This window comes from Nannobrachium achirus (genome assembly GCF_963921795.1).
Source record: "Nannobrachium achirus genome assembly, chromosome: 18".
Lineage (NCBI taxonomy): Eukaryota > Metazoa > Chordata > Actinopteri > Myctophiformes > Myctophidae > Nannobrachium > Nannobrachium achirus.
This window is the reverse complement of record NC_137825.1, coordinates 2,112,113-2,130,281: the sequence shown is the minus strand read 5'-3', so window position 1 is coordinate 2,130,281 and position 18,169 is coordinate 2,112,113. Positions and strand designations below refer to the sequence as shown.

Below are 18,169 nucleotides of genomic sequence, written 5' to 3'. Positions count from 1 at the left end.
CGCGGCCAAATACATGTCATTTTGGGGGTCCTTGATATGAAAAAGTTTGAAAACCACTGATTTAGAAGACATTTATAGAATCTGGTCAAAAATATTCAAAGACTTCAAAGATAGCATTTAGGCCGAGGCCAGACGAATCTATATGTCATATATCCCAGATTTTCAGATATCCACATTGAAAACTGACAGATATCTAGGTCTAAAATAATCTGAGTCCCCAGACCTCCACTAGGGGGACAAGCACACACACAGTAAAGTCTTCAGAGATATCTGTGTTCCATGTCTACACGGATCCAGTGAATCGGATATGTTTCAATATCTTCACTTATTTATCCGGTTTCAAAAAGATCCGGTTTCGCGGCCGAAATCTCCAGCTTGGTGAGGCTCGCTCCCGATCGCACAAAGAAATGTCAGCTTCAGAAATCTCCAGCTTGGTGAGGCTCGCTCCCGATCGCACAAAGAAATGTCAGCGTCAGAAATCTCCAGCTCTGTGTAGCCTTGTAGCACCTTAGTTACTGCCGGGCAGAAACCACTTATCTCCACATGTTATTAGTTTCTGTTTCCTAAATTCACGCCTCTACTTTATCACTACAGAGTCACACAAAAGCATCAAACAAGTAACAGATCTACAAGCTGGAGACCTTGTAGATCTGATACTTTTGATGCTTTTGTATTTGAATCCTGAAAAGTAATTTGACATAATATAAGGTACAAAATCCTCTCATTTCATAATAAGCATAGAACGGTTTACAACATACGGTACTATCAAAAAAGAACAATCTGTGCATTGGAACTATAGATGCACGCGACGAACGTGAGCTTGTAGATCTGCCATTTTCAGAGCATAATATCAAGAACCCGAGTGCAACCAAACATGCCAAAATGAAGCTTTTTTTGCCCTCATATGGGTGTCCGCCATCATTGCTTTAATGGAACCCAAGGAATGCTATAGACAAGGGGTCTTCAACGTTTTCAGGCCGGGGACCCCCAAACTGATGGGGAGATGGAGCAGGGACCCCCTACCACCTCGTAGGTCGTATTTTAAACATGTACAAGTTACAGCGACCAGGGTGGCCATACCACTACCATTTCTAAACTAAATACTATTTATTAACTGAGAACCAATGTCAATACTATCAACAATCTTCAATCAATATCATGTATTCAAGCTATTCAAAATGGATAGAATCATGATTTATTTTTTAACATAAATGTGGAAAATGGCAAACAAAAAAGTTTTTTTTTATTGTTTAATCAAGCAACAATTTCGTGGACCCCCTGCAGTACCTCCGCGGACCCCCTAGGGGTCGCGGACCCCCTGTTGAAGACCTCTGCTATAGACACACACGGGCTCCTACAAATTCACGCCCCCTATTGTGACAGCGGCCCCATTTCGGCTAAGGGAGAACGGAGAACTGCAGCTGCCAATGCAATCCCAATGAGAGGCATCGTGAAATATCATCATTTCAGTGGTTGACTACTGAGAACGTAGCGATTTTTTTGTGTGTTCTAATAAAGTGTCCCATGAGTTTAATTTGGCCTTTTTAAAGTGGCATATCTGTCATCTTGATACACTACCTACAATATACTTTAACTTAATATACTTCATCAGTGAGTCAAAAGTGCTAGCATTGGAAAATCTAAGTTTAAGTGGCCGCATTGTACACACGTCATGGACGCATCCCTTGAGGTTTTCAATACCCAGATACGCTTGTCTCTCATGTATAATTAGGCTATTTAATTTGGGACATTGTGGCATCTTGCTTCTTCCAAACAGAGTCCTGCAAGTTATTTTTTGGTTAATACTAACCTGGAGAATCCACTCTGTAGTTGAAAAAGTCGGGATCTTCAAAGTCGGCGCTCATCATAAACGCATAGCAGTAAAGACAGTGATGTCACTGAAAAGCGACAGGTTTTCTGTCTGCCGTTTCCCCTCTTCTCTGTTAACATTATGGGTAACCCCTTCAAGTGGCAAATTAAATGTGACACACATCATGTATTTAGAAAACAAGAAGATATGTTGGCAGAGTCAGTCAATACATTTGGAAACATATTTTTATTTAAATCAATATAGTCTTCAGTTCCTGTAGGATTATTTTAATATCAGGCTAACCACAGTTGAATTGCAGCGACTTTCTATGGGCTGGCTTGCAGTACACCGTTCTCCCTTACCCGAAGTGGGGCCGCTGTCTCAATTGTGGGCGTGAATTTGTAGGCACCCGTGTGTCTCTATTGGCTGCCAACAGTCACGTGCAACCGCAGGGATACTTGGGACATTGTCGAGCTTGCCGAAAATAAAGCACACGAAGAAGAATCATCACAATCCTATGATCACAAGCCCCTCCTACAGCACAGCCTGCTATAACATCAATTATAACATAAATGGGAACATATTTTCACAAAATGCAAATCATGGTGATTGAAATGAGATTTTAAACTAGCGACAGGAACCATAAAGTATTTATGACAATGCTTATTAAAGGACAACTTTGTTTTTTTACAACAAGGATTCATATTTTAGATTGTAATTAGAGAAAAGAAAAGATGAGTGTTAAAAAGTTTTCATTTACAACTTTCCATCGTTTTAGCCATTTTAGTATTTTGATTTCAGTGGGTGGGAGCATGCGTATAAGTGGATAAATATATCTTTTTAAACAACAAGCCGGCAATTTCTTTGTTACTATTTATGCATGCAAATCAAAACCGTTAAAATCACTAAAACGATAGAAAACAGTAAATGAAAACATTTTAACACTCATCTTTTCTTTTCTCTAATGACTATCTAAAAAAAAACTAAGTTGTCCTTTAAATCTGGACAACTGGACCCCTGGGGACTGAGCAGAAAATGCTTCCTGGGTTTGATCACAGGCCCAGGGGGGAGGGGTTGTCATAGGGGCCCAGGCCCAGGCCCAGGCCCAGGCCCAGGCCCAGGCCCAGGGGGGAGGGGTTGTCATAGGGGCCCAGGCCCAGGCCCAGGCCCAGGCCCAGGCCCAGGGGGGAGGGGTTGTCATAGGGGCCCAGGCCCAGGGAGTGGCCCCTCTCACAGGCCCAGGGGGGAGGGGTTGTCGTAGGGGCCCAGGCCCAGGCGGTGGTCTCTCTCACAGGCCCAGGAGGTGGTCCCTCTTGTCGTAGGGGCCCAGGCCCAGAGGGTGGCCCCTCTCACAGGCCCAGGAGGTGGTCCCTCTTGTCGTAGGGGCCCAGGCGGTGGTCTCTCTCACAGGCCCAGGCGGTGGTCTCTCTCACAGGCCCAGGAGGTGGTCCCTCTTGTCGTAGGGGCCCAGGCCCAGGCGGTGGTCTCTCTCACAGGCCCAGGAGGTGGTCCCTCTTGTCGTAGGGGCCCAGGCCCAGGCCCAGAGGGTCGTCTCTCTCTCCGCTCATGGCCTTCTCCTTCTTGCTCTTGCGGTTCCTCTCGGCCTTGAACAGGGCGCCCACCACAGCCAGCATGACGGTGCACGTGATGCCCAGCACGGTGAGGGTCTCCGCCATGCACAGCTCCGTGTCCATGTCGGCCAGCGCCATGTGGGCCAGCTGGGGCGGCCCGCGGCACCGGATGTCTGCGTAGTCGTCCACGTGCAGGTGGCGCACGTGCTGGAACTTACTGAAGACACGGTGGAGGTCGCAGTCACAGAACCAGGGGTTGAGAGACAGCTGCACGTGGGTGCTGACCGTGTGGAGGCTCACGAAGGTCTGGGGGAGAAACAGACACACACACACACACACACACACACACACACACACACACACACACACACACACACACACACACACACACACACACACACACACACACACACACGCAAGGCAACACATTGTTTTATAAAAAGGAGCAGTAAGTGATGTTTGTCTTGTTAACTCATTGAGTGCCAGCGCCCTCTAGGGGCCATAGAATGCCAGCGCATCTCTCATAGGCGAGCGCTTTAGCTTCCAGGACCTCACCTTCCAGGACCTCACGTGTGCACGTTCATGCACGTCATGGAAATGTCCCGGATGATAATGCTAACAGAATGGCTATTCCCATTTTGTCATCTAAAAGATCATTTTTGGGCGATTTCGCCGTAAATAAACCTCGCTCCGCTTCCCTAAAGACACAATCCAGAGATATAAGCCTTCAAAGATGTGGTCTTTCATTGGATTAGGCGGAGATTGGCGATTGCGTTCGCAAATGACGGCCGGCCGGGAGGTTGCTAGCTTTCGGCTAGTAGCTAGAAAAATCAGGCCAGGCTTCAGAAGGCCTCTTATCATTTTATTCATTTAATTAAAAAAAGCCGGACTACTTCGGGATCGGCACACTCGTGTACTCATCGGAAGCGGCGCCGAACATCGGGTGAACATTGGGGAGCTCAAAAATGTATTTTAAACCATTTTTAATGGAATATATCGTCGGACAGAGTAGAATGGCTAGCTGGCTAGCGGCTAGCGAGCCAGGACCACCCACGACTCTACAAGCAGCTCGTTGAGATGTTCCATCTGGTTCCTCTACAACCTACCTTGAAGTTGAGGTGTTCCATCTGGTTCCCCTGCAGGCTCAGCAGACTCAGGCTCCTCAGAGGGGTCAGGACCTCCTGGTCCAGTTCCGTCAGGTTGTTGTGACCCAGCAGTAGAACCTCCAACCTCTGCTGCCTGGTCCAAAGGCCCCCCGGCAGGACCGACAGCCGGTTCCCCTCAAGGTTGAGGAAGCTGAGCCGGGACAGGCTCTTCAGAACCCCCACCTTCCAAGAGAACAGAACAGAGGATGTTGAGAACCCCCACCTTCCAAGAGAACAGAACAGAGGATGTTCAGAACCCCCACCTTCCAAGAGGACAGAACAGAGGATGTTCAGAACCCCCACCTTCCAAGAGAACAGAACAGAGGATGTTGAGAACCCCCACCTTCCAAGGGTTATTTATTTGAAATAAGGATAATCCCATTGAGTTGCATCAACTCGTTTTCAACAATAAACAATCTAATAACACAGAACAATCAGTGACAATAAAGGACATACACATAAGGCTCTTCCAACATCAGTATACTTGTATCCTTAGCAATGCAAATAAATAAAAATAAGATTCAAATGCAAAAAAAGAACCAGACCATGCAGATACATTACATCATACCAATATAGGATCAAGGATTTTTAGAACAATAAAATTCATAATTACAGTTAATACAATCAATACAATCAAAAACAGGAACAGCTGGATGTAAGCTGAACCAGAAGATAAAACAGGAACATCTGGATGTAAGCTGATCCAGAAGATAAGTCTTGAATTAAAAGAAGAAATTGATCTAAGCGACAAGGGAAGGAGGTTGAATGAATGTAGAGTACTTCTACTCCACTACATCTCTGATAAAAGTATTATACGTTTTACTCCACTACAGTTCATTAACATCTTAGTTATTGTTACTAGTTACTTTGCATAGTCAAAGACCTACAAGCTCACAACATGTTACTAGTTACTTTGCATAGTTCAAGACCTACAGGCTCACAACATGTTACTAGTTACTTTGCATAGTTCAAGACCTACAAGCTCACAACATGTTTCACGTCACAAGCTTGTAAATCTGCTATTTTCCACCACTTTGTCAACATCTTTCTTACTTATTTATGGAAATGATTTGATTTCTCAATTTTATTCATGAAATACTTTTGGAAAATGTAGGAATAGTTTTTCATTGATGACATTATTTTTGGTTTAAGCTTTTTTAAACCCCACAAATATTTTTTTATTTGTATGTACTGTATGTACTTGCTCGACCCACACAGTTTTGGGTGCGTGAGCACCGTGACCGAGTATTTCCCGATGAACCTGAGCGCAACGGTGGGGGCTTGGGAGTGTGGGGAACACGCACCACTGACTATTGCTGATGATGGAGAGGTTATATAGCTTGAGAATGAGAGGCACTCTTGCCGATTTAGTAAGAGACTCGTCGCCAATTGCAAGATATTTAAAAGTTATTTGGGGCCATGATGATATACTTTTCTTCCCACTACTAGACTAAGGATTTATATTGTCTGTGTTATTGTTTACAACCACAATTATTCACGTGTGGCAAGATCGCGGTTCACTCGTTTTTAGTAGGCTATAGTGTAGGCTTAGAAGCCTTTTCAGAAGTTAAATTAATGTTTTCCATGTAATGATTTCCTTTATCCTCATCTCATCTTGCGCTAATGCACGCAACTGTTCTTGCCATGTTTTAAGGCCATGTAGGCTTTTCAGAAGTTAATTTAATGTTTTCCATTTAATGATTTCCTTTATCCTCATCTAATCTTGCGCTAATGCACACAACTGTTTTCGCCAGGTTTTAAGGTCTTGTTTTAGTTGTTTCTCATAAGCTCGCGACCCTCCTTGCCCATCGGCCCCCACCTTTGCGCACAGGTTCACCGTGCGCCAATACTGATCCATTACAGTTTGCATACTGTGCTAATAGATCAGTCGATGATGCTATTTCTCTCGCACTACACATTGCCTTGAAACATCTGGAGAATAAGAACTCTTATGTCAGACTACTCTTCATAGATTATAGCTCTGCCTTTAACACGATTGTACCATCTAAGCTTGTGTTGAAACTCAGGGGTCTTGGTCTGGGCAGTAGTATCTGCAACTGGCTGTTTGACTTTTTGACAGGCAGGCCACAATCTGTACGAATAGGGAACAAGCATTCATCTAAGATATTGACCAGGACTGGAGCGCCCCAGGGCTGTTGCCTCAGTCCCTTGTTGTATAGTCTGTTCACCTATGACTGTGTTGCCAGGTGTGGAAATAATTCTATTCTCAAATTTGCAGATGACACCACGGTTATAGGACTAATATCCAACGATGATGAGAGGGCCTATAGGAGGGAAATTGAAGAGCTAACCCTATGGTGCCAGAATAACAATCTCTCTCTAAATGTTAGTAAAACAAAAGAGATCATCGTTGACTTTAGGAAATCTGAAGTCAATCACAGTCCCGTAACCATAAATGGTTCACCTGTAGACATAGTGGACAGTTTCAAATTCCTGGGTGTTCACATAACAAACTCACTCACATGGTCTCAAAACAGCGAAGGTATCCTTAAGAAAGCGCAGCAGCGATTGTACTTTCTGCGGCGCCTCAGGAGATTTGGCCTAAGCACCAAGGCTCTTGTTAATTTCTATCGCTGTACCATAGAAAGTGTATTGACAGGATGCATAACAGTGTGGTTTGGTAACGTGACTGCTCAAGACAGTAAACAGTTACAGAGAATTGTGAAGAGAGCTGCCAAAATCATTGGCACAGAATTACCACAGCTACACACAATCTATAACACACGCTGTAAGAAAAAGACAGAGAACATCTTAAAGGACAGCTGTCATCCCGCCCATTCCCTGTTCTATCTCCTCCCTTCAAAAAAACGTTACCAGAGCATCAAATCTCACACCACCCGTTTCAGTAATAGTTTTTATGCTCAAGCAATCAGGCTGCTTAACGAAGAGATGGAAGCGCGACGTAGGTAGTCATGTACAATATACGCAGTTTTTAAACTGTACACTGTCACACTGTATGGTTGTTTTGTTGTTTTTTGGGTTGTCCTGGGTGACCTGTTGTTGTCATTGTTTTGTGTGCAATAAGGCTGAGAGTGCTCTTGGCACAAGCATTTCATTGTTTGTCTGTACTTGTATGGATACGCATTTGACTAATAAACCGAACCTGAACCTGAACCTGAACCTGAACCTGAAATACGCGGTCGAAATAATCATTTTTTTAACAGGGGACCCGGCACCCTGGCGAGCACTAGTTGAGGAATTTTGTATAACACGGTTCTATTGTGAAAATAGCAGATCTACATGCTCACAACGCCTCGCAACGCGAGGCGTTGTGAGCATGTAGATCTGCTATTTTCACAATTTCTGCCTCTAATATTTGACAATTTGGCCCATGTTTAATTTGTAATTTCAGAGGTATTAACAAAATCAATAACCAAAGACAATGCATAGCTATTTTTTCCAGGACCTTCCAGGGCCCTTGATCAATTCCAAAACGTTTCCAGTACTGGAACAATATTTTTCTAATTTCAAAATATTTCCAGGAATATCATGACCGTGGGAACCCTGTACACAGTTTTGGGTGCGTGACCAGACCACCACCACCACCACCCACCACCACCCCCACCAACACCACCTCCACCACCCCCACCACCCACCACCACCCCCACCAACACCACCTCCACCAGATGTAAGCTGATCCAGAAGATAAGTCTTGAATTAAAAGAAGAAATTGATCTAAGCGACAAGGGAAGGAGGTTGAATGAATGTAGAGTACTTCTACTCCACTACATCTCTGATAAAAGTATTATACGTTTTACTCCACTACAGTTCATTAACATCTTAGTTATTGTTACTAGTTACTTTGCATAGTTCAAGACCTACAGGCTCACAACATGTTACTAGTTACTTTGCATAGTTCAAGACCTACAAGCTCACAACATGTTTCACGTCACAAGCTTGTAAATCTGCTATTTTCCACCACTTTGTCAACATCTTTCTTACTTATTTATGGAAATGATTTGATTTCTCAATTTTATTCATGAAATACTTTTGGAAAATGTAGGAATAGTTTTTCATTGATGACATTATTTTTGGTTTAAGCTTTTTTAAACCCCACAAATATTTTTTTATTTGTATGTACTGTATGTACTTGCTCGACCCACACAGTTTTGGGTGCGTGAGCACCGTGACCGAGTATTTCCCGATGAACCTGAGCGCAACGGTGGGGGCTTGGGAGTGTGGGGAACACGCACCACTGACTATTGCTGATGATGGAGAGGTTATATAGCTTGAGAATGAGAGGCACTCTTGCCGATTTAGTAAGAGACTCGTCGCCAATTGCAAGATATTTAAAAGTTATTTGGGGCCATGATGATATACTTTTCTTCCCACTACTAGACTAAGGATTTATATTGTCTGTGTTATTGTTTACAACCACAATTATTCACGTGTGGCAAGATCGCGGTTCACTCGTTTTTAGTAGGCTATAGTGTAGGCTTAGAAGCCTTTTCAGAAGTTAAATTAATGTTTTCCATGTAATGATTTCCTTTATCCTCATCTCATCTTGCGCTAATGCACGCAACTGTTCTTGCCATGTTTTAAGGCCATGTAGGCTTTTCAGAAGTTAATTTAATGTTTTCCATTTAATGATTTCCTTTATCCTCATCTAATCTTGCGCTAATGCACACAACTGTTTTCGCCAGGTTTTAAGGTCTTGTTTTAGTTGTTTCTCATAAGCTCGCGACCCTCCTTGCCCATCGGCCCCCACCTTTGCGCACAGGTTCACCGGGAAATACGCGGTCGAAATAATCATTTTTTTAACAGGGGACCCGGCACCCTGGCGAGCACTAGTTGAGGAATTTTGTATAACACGGTTCTATTGTGAAAATAGCAGATCTACATGCTCACAACGCCTCGCAACGCGAGGCGTTGTGAGCATGTAGATCTGCTATTTTCACAATTTCTGCCTCTAATATTTGACAATTTGGCCCATGTTTAATTTGTAATTTCAGAGGTATTAACAAAATCAATAACCAAAGACAATGCATAGCTATTTTTTCCAGGACCTTCCAGGGCCCTTGATCAATTCCAAAACGTTTCCAGTACTGGAACAATATTTTTCTAATTTCAAAATATTTCCAGGAATATCATGACCGTGGGAACCCTGTACACAGTTTTGGGTGCGTGACCAGACCACCACCACCACCACCCACCACCACCCCCACCAACACCACCTCCACCACCCCCACCACCTCCACCACCTCCACCACCCCCACCACCTCCACCACCACCACCCACCTCCAGGGTGGCGATCATGTTGTAGCTGAGGTCCAGCTTCCTCATGCTGTCGAAGTGGGCGAGTGAGGGGGCGCTGAGGCCCTGCAGCAGGTTGTGGTCCAGACGCAGCTCCTGCAGGGAGTACAGGCTCTGGGAGAAATCCCTGGGGAGCCACAGCAGCTGGTTGAAGCTCAGGTCCAACCGCTCCAGGAACTGCAGGGACGACAGCGACTGGGAAAAAAAATAAAAAAATCAAACCTCGGTTCGAAGTGAAGCGGTGAACTCTGTGATCTATACATTCTTCCAATTCTGAATGAATGAATGATTTTATCTGGAGGAGCTGGATTGTCATGTGAAGCTTGACCAATCCTCAAAGTATGGTCTCATTGGACATTTTTAATCATCCAATCATCAGACCGGGAGGGACACTACACACATATTCTGGACGTACGGGACAGATAAAACCTGTTCATTCTGGACTGGAATGACCATATATGGACATGAACGGGACACACAAAGCCACTCCTTGGAAGCGGCTTTCACCGCTTCAAAAAATATTGAGACTACGACAACAACGTTGATTTTGTAAATTGCAGAACAATGCTGCCTAGAGAGACCGATTTCTCAGAGCGGCAACCACTTTAACCATTGTTATGCATTTATGCAATTCAAAAATAGCGCTATGAGCTTGTAGATCTTTTTTTTTAAGTTTGTGAAAATCTGAAAGAACGGCCCATACAAGGAGATAGGCGTGTGTGTTGTTTTTGATACCATGCAAAGTGAGCAATGCTCTGGCAATGCGTAAACGTATGTTTTCTCATGCCAATAGAGCTCCTTTCAATTGAAAATGTCATCGTTTTTTTTTACCTGTGGCCCTTATTTTGAAGTCCACCGACCGGAAGCCAAGGGTTGACGTTCGTCTAACTTGAGACATAAAGCTGCTTAACGTGCGGTCAGACGTGGACTAGTATGGAACCACAGTACATGCAACAAAACTAAAGTGTAGCTCTGCGTGTGTTTTTTAGTGTTAAATAGTCACAACATTTTTGGAGCTGTGTGGAACACAAGCTCCCTATACGTGGCCGTGTGTGTAGGTATGTGGGTGGGTATGTGGGTATGTGGGTGGGTGGGTCTGTGGGTCTGTATGTAGCCTGTATGTAGTAACCCTGGGTGACCAGAGAGGTGCTGTTGAGTCTAGCCTGCCCTGAGCATCAACTGCAATACACACACACACACACACACACACACACACACACACACACACACACACACACACACACACACACACACACACACACACACACACACAGCTCCACTTCGAACAGAGGTTCGATTTTTATTTTCTACTGGGAAAGAATGCTTGAATGAGTTTTGACTGCACTTTGAGAGAGAGAGTGTGTGTGTGTGTGTGTGTGTGTGTGTGTGTGTGTGTGTGTGTGTGTGTGTGTGTGTGTGTGTGTGTGTGTGTGTGTGTGTGTGTGTGTGTGTGCATGCATGTCACAGCTGACACAGCTGAGTGAGAAGTGAGTGGATTAGCGACCAGCGTGACGGACATGTGGTGGAGGCTTTCATACTAACTGCAACCTGACAGTCACAACAACAACACCACCATGTTTACCTGAGCCTGGGTGTGTTGTCAGGATTCCCACACATTTTTACCAATTAATTTACAAAACTTTTCAAAAACTTTTCCAGAATATTTAACCCAATTTCCAGGACTATATAACAATAATTCAGCTCAATAACAGGTCGCTTACTCCTATGCGCAATGCCCAAAGACAGGTAGTGTATGCCAGTGGTTCTCAACCTTTTTAGGCCGTGACCCCCGAAATAATCATATTTTAACTGGGGACCCCCCCCCCCCCCCCACCCTGACGAGCTAAGAGTTGAGGAATTGTATAACATGTTTCTATTGTGAAAATAGCCGATCTACATGGTCACAAGCATGTAGATCGACAATTTCTGCCTCTAATATTTGACAATTAGGCATTTCAGAGGTATTAACAAAATCAATAACCAAATCAATAACCAAAGACAATGCAAAATTGCATAGCTATTTTTTCCAGGACCTTCCAGGACCCTTGATAAATTCCCAAACTTTTCCAGTACTGGAAAAATATTTTTCTAATTTCAAAATATTTCCAGGTATTTCATGACCGTGGGAACCCTGTGTTGTTAACAGTTTTACTGCCAGATGTTATCATTTATTTATTGGGTCTTGTGCCAGCAAAAGCAGCTTACCTTTGCGAGGTTATAGACAAAGATCTATTCATCTTTTCTTTTTTTTTCTCATTACATAGTGCACTTTGGTCATACTAGCAGTAGAGGGCAGCCTCATGCAAGAATTAATGTGAAATGGGCCGCTGTGGCTTCCATACATTCAGGGCGCAGAGTCGCATCAGATCAATAGATCGACAGCTAGCAGCCAAGAAGTGAATTTGGACATTATTGATGTTTACGTGAGGTGGAGATTTCAAAGCAGGATTACGGGAGATGCTGTTACCGTACACACCCGCGCGACCCCTCATCAGTTTACAGACATCAAAACAAGGTACAAAAGAACGAGCCAAAGAACGTACTATTGGCATCGCGCCGCCGTGAAAAATGGGGCGAACGGGAACGTCCAAAACGGTAAAAGAGTTAACAACACCACCACCATGTTTACCTGCGGCTGCAGGGCTTGCAGGGTGTTGTTAACAACACCACCATGTTTACCTGCGGCTGCAGGGTGTTGTTAACAACACCACCATGTTTACCTGAGGCTGCAGGGCTTGCAGGGTGTTGTTAACAACACCACCATGTTTACCTGCGGCTGCAGGGTGTTGTTAACAACACCACCATGTTTACCTGAGGCTGCAGGGCTTGCAGGGTGTTGTTAACAACACCACCATGTTTACCTGCGGCTGCAGGGTGTTGTTAACACCACCACCATGTTTACCTGAGGCTGCAGGGTGTTGTTAACACCACCACCATGTTTACCTGAGGCTGCAGGGTGTTGTTAACAACACCAGCATGTTTACCTGAGGCTGCAGGGTGTTGTTAACACCACCACCATGTTTACCTGAGGCTGCAGGGTGTTGTTAACAACACCACCATGTTTACCTGAGGCTGCAGCGCCTGCAGGGTGTTGTTAACAACACCACCATGTTTACCTGCGGCTGCAGCGCCTGCAGGGTGTTGTTAACAACACCACCATGTTTACCTGCGGCTGCAGCGCCTGCAGGGTGTTGTTAACAACACCACCATGTTTACCTGAGGCTGCAGGGCTTGCAGGGTGTTGTTAACACCACCACCATGTTTACCTGAGGCTGCAGGGTGTTGTTAACAACACCACCATGTGTACCTGAGGCTGCAGCGCCTGCAGGGTGTTGTTAACAACACCACCATGTTTACCTGCGGCTGCAGCGCCTGCAGGGTGTTGTTAACAACACCACCATGTTTACCTGAGGCTGCAGGGTGTTGTTAACAACACCACCATGTTTACCTGAGGCTGCAGGGCTTGCAGGGTGTTGTTAACACCACCACCATGTTTACCTGAGGCTGCAGGGTGTTGTTAACACCACCACCATGTTTACCTGAGGCTGCAGCGCCTGCAGGCTGTTGTTGGACATCAGGAGGATCCTCAGGGACCACAGGCCACTGAAGGTCCCACTGCGGATCTCCCTGAGCTGGTTCTGGCTCAGGTCCAACAGCCAGGTGCCGTGAGGCACGTGGTGCGGGATGTGGGTGAGGTCGCGCGACGCGCAGTCCACCAGGTCAGAGGCCTCGTAGCAGACACACTCCCCCGGGCACAGGGCCTTCTTCCTGGGGGAGGAGGGGGAGGGGGAGACGCTGGCCCCCGCCGGAGGACCGAGGAGGAAGAGGAGGAAGAGGAGGAAGAGGAGGGTGGAGCGAGGCATCCTGCGTAGGCCTGTCAGCAGGGCTGAAAAACAGCACTCATAATGGTTTACTTAAACCCCTTCTCCACTGACACGGCCCAACACCACACCACTCCACACCACACCACACCGCCCACTTGTGTCAGGTTTTCCACTATAAGGACCTGGGTAGAGTGGTGTGAAAGTGGTACTAAACGTTGTACTAAAAAGTATCCACTCCAGAGTAGGTCTGAGCTAGGCCAAACAGGGCCAAACACTTCATAATGACTGATCACTCACTGACTTTTCATTTAGACCACCAGGATATAGTTGTAATGCATGATAATAGATTCTATTGTGTTATAATCACAGTTATAATCCATTATAGTGTATAATAATTATCATAGTAATACATTACTTTATAATGTATTATAATCACAGTTATAATCCATTATAATTAGGATAGTTGTAATACAAATTTATTATGTATTATAATCACAGTTAAAAGGGTCAATTTGTTTCTTACCGATAGGGGTACTTTTGTGTAATGGAAAATGTAGATATTTTTTATGTGGTGTGGTGTAGTGTGGTGTGGTGCTAAAACTGCAGTCGAAAAGGGGCTTAAGTTACATAACTAAGTTACATTTTGCTGTAACTTTCTGGTAACTGAGTTACATTCATATTTCTGTAACTCGTCAAGTAACTGAGATACTTTTTGGGTCATTTTTGGCTCAAGTTACAAGTTACAAGAAGTTACAAGCGAAGTTATAATTTTACATTTAAGTTTTGTTAAGACGTACGATCAAATGTCCTCAACAGATCATAATTTTCTTCTTTTTTTATTTCTGCTGGCATTTGACTTTTTTGTAGGATATTATATTTTGTTTCATGTACACCAAATGTACATTCTCAATTTAACGCTGAAAAAAAAGTTACTTGAGTTGCATTTCTCCAGGGGTATAACTTTAACTTGATCAAGTTACTGCCATGGTGAGTTACTTGTAACTGTACAAGTTATGCTTTCAAAGTAACTTCCCAACACAAATGGTTTACTTGGTAACACAAAGAACAAGTAACACGCCAATGGCGAGTGGCGACCGTCAGGTCAGAGCTTCTAAATACGGCACAAACTTGACGTTGTGTCTTTGGCCAACGACGGTGGCGTTTTTTGATGGCGATGCACCGCGGTAACATGATCCTCCTCTCGCCCCAAACAGACGCAGCTGACTGAGCAGTTGTTGAATAGCGTGACGGACATAGGCTCGGTGTTCTCATACTAAATGCTACCTGACAGTCACAATCAATACTGCAATATAGAAATACTCTGTTACTTTAAGTAAAAGCTTGGAATTCTAAATGTACTTGAGTAAAAGTACAAACGTACTGGTATCAAAATGTACTTAAAGTACCAAAAGCAGAAAGTACTCATTATACAGAAAGAATGTCCCATTTTCAAATGTGTAAAGATCTTTTGAAAACAGACGATCTACAAGCTCTCAATGCGACTCATTGAGAGCTTGTGACTGTAAAGGACACCAGAAATAAGATATACAGTTTGTATAATAAATAGTCCTAATATTTAGTTAAACCAATGAAGATGAATTTATCATCTAATCTTTTGCCATCGTTTTCTTTTTTGTATCGTCGTGGAACCCAAAACAGGGAATCGAAATCGATAAAAAGTGACAATTTCTGACGATACCCATCCCGTGCTCCTATGACCAGCTAGGACGATAATCACTATCATGGTTTATCCTGATAAAATAATAATAATAATAATAAAATAAAAATACATACATAATCGCATCGCAGTTTAATTTATGGTAGAACTGTCCTCAGTCGTACACTAGGATGAATTCTCTTTTGTTGAGCTGTAAATTCATTCAGCACCACTTCAACCCTCTGTACTACAGAGCTGTTAAACAGAGCTGTAAAACAACACATTTGGTATTTATTGGTACACTCTTGTTTCACTCTGCCGGCAAATCAATGTGTTTGCAGAGTGAAATAAGAGGGTACCGATACCAAATGTGTTGTTTACAGCTCTCAATCTCACGGCGTGTTGAGTTGGAGATCGGCTATTTTTAGTGAACGTGTTGCCCATGGAACAGGGGGTTCAAGTGGTTAAACCAAAACATTATGGTATCACCACCACAAGTCACTTCCATACGGTCCCATGTATCACCATGTCCTATAGCCATGTATCACTATGTCCATAGCTGGGGCGGCAACCTTTGGGACTTGAAGTGCCATGTTTTCATTTTCTCGATAGTCATCGTGTCAACATTTAAAATAACCTTTATTTTTGCTCTTCTTTAGAAATATATTATTTCACATTAGGATGTACAGTAGGCCTAATGATCATCAGACTCATCATTAGGAACCAATCAAGTTTGAATGAATGTAGAATTACTGTATATACAGGATGTAAATTGCATATTGTCACTGTCGTGTGGAAACCTTGTATCTCCAAGTTTCAAATGTGTATGTTTTTTTCTCAAAGCAAAGCCCTGCTTCATCATACAAGGCTGTGCACAAAAGTAGTGAAAACAGCCGATCTACATGCTTGTAGATCTGCTGTTCTCACTTGTAGATCTGCTGTTCTCACTAGTTTGTTCATTTTTAACATGATAAATACAAAACGAACGGTCTTGGACATACAAGGTTTCCACCTGACAACGACGATATAGATATGAGTGCACTCTCTCACACCTATGCCAGTGTGCCAGTGATCGCCCACCCCTGTGCCAATGTTGGCACCGTGCCTAAGGTTTCCTTCCCCTGCCCTCTAGTATAGATGTAATGCTTATAGCAGGGGTTTTCAAAGTGGGTGACGGGGCACCCTGGGGTGACGGGGCACCCTGGGGTGCCGTGACGGCAGTCCAGGGGTGCCGCGAGATCAATTGATAAAGTTTTCAGTCAGTTCTAACCAAAATGGCTGTTATCTCAACGTTTTACTCACAACACAATCACTAAAATATCGTCACTGTCGGGCAGAAACCTCGTATCTCCAAGTTTCAAATGTGTACGTCTTTTGGTAAAGCAAAGCCCAGCTTCATCATACAAGACTCTCGCACAAAAGTAGTGAAAAAAGCAGATCTACATGCACACAACGCGTGTGCTTGTAGATCGGCTGTTTTCACTAGTTTAGTACATTTTATAGATGATAAATTGGACATACAAGGTTTCCACCCGACAACGACGATATGCTATAAATATAAGGTGCTGGGAGTGAGAATTATAATGTAGGGGTGCCTCAGATTAAAACAATATTTATGGGGTGCCCTGAGACAAAAAGGTTTGGGGACCCCTGGCTTACAGTACCTTACCTGTGTTGTGCTGTGTGTTGGTGCGGGCCGGGGTGAGGGGGTCACTCTCCACGGCGGACACAGGTGTGGCGGCAGCAGTATGATGATGAAGATGAAGAAGATGGTGATGAAGCCACCATGGTGGCTGCTGGTGCAGGGTCTGCAGACAGAGACTGTTTCAGTCGTTGAAACAAAACACAGACAGATGTGGATGAAAACGAATGAAAACCCCTCCCACCTCCCAGAAACAATGACGTGAACGGTGTGTGGAGATGGTTTCTATCAGGGCAGAAACCTCTTATCTGCGGATTTTACGTTTTCGGTGTTTTCTCGTTATTGACACCCCGACTCGATCACACTACAGGGTCAGACAAACGCATCGAAAGCAGCAGATCTACAAGCTTGAGACGCGTCGTTCGCGACATGTTTCGAGCTTGTAGATCTGCTGATTTCGATCCTTTTTGGTATGAAATCCTGGAGAAAAGTGACAGTTTGTGGACATGTGGGGTTTCCAGAGGACAGGGAGGATCTACTGAGAGAGGGTTCCTGATTACAGAGGGATTACAGAGGATTAACAGGATGAACAACATCAGAATACTGAGCTCTGAGCCGTCTGGGACAGACTGACCACCATGAGGACAGACTGAAGGTAACTAAAGTACATGTACTACTGGAGGTACTGTACTTAAAGATGGGGTGCCGTGCAGTGGCCAGCCGGGGCGCCTGATGGAGGGGAAAGGAACTGGTTGGAATAACGTTGTTCCTTCCACGCGCTACGTCCAACCGGGGAAACTCCCCTCTTGAGCCTCTAGTGATAAGAAGCAGCCTGCTCACTCCTCATGCACTGAAGGAAGCATGTGCTCAGTTCAGAGCTCTGCCGAGGTTGGCAGAGGGAGAGCAGAGCCCAGGATTACAGTTTAGGCAACTGGCACTGGGTGAAAAAAAAATGGGTTACAAAAATCGTGGGATAAAAAATAAATGAGAATTAAAGATGGGGTGCCATGATGATCAGGTATTATTGATTATACTAGAAGGATATTTCCCCCCAAAAAAGTGTACAGAAAGAGTTGAAATTATGTTTTTATGTGGTGAGCCTACTGAAGTTAGCCACACCCACAGTGTTGGGTGAATGGTAAAAGGGGAGGGGATGAGTTTATGATGTCATTAAATCTGTGTGGTTTTTCAGTCTGGCCTTTTGCCTCATAGGCTTTCAGCTTTCAGGAAGAAACCAAAAATACAA

At 44.2% G+C, this 18,169-nt stretch overlaps 1 protein-coding gene across 1 annotated transcript; it reads right to left on the bottom strand.

Annotated features, from left to right (window-relative positions):
- Positions 1–2,862: 2,862 nt before the first annotated feature.
- LOC308302620 (uncharacterized protein) lies at positions 2,863–13,663 on the bottom strand (the record flags this gene model as incomplete). The annotated part of the gene is made up of 5 exons (XM_080746876.1): positions 2,863–3,037; positions 3,305–3,687; positions 4,488–4,709; positions 9,786–9,995; positions 13,340–13,663. The coding sequence occupies 5 exons, from the start codon at positions 13,661–13,663 to the stop codon at positions 2,863–2,865; spliced, it is 1,314 nt and encodes a 437-aa protein (XP_080603002.1).
- Between the last annotated feature and the right edge of the window lie 4,506 nt (positions 13,664–18,169).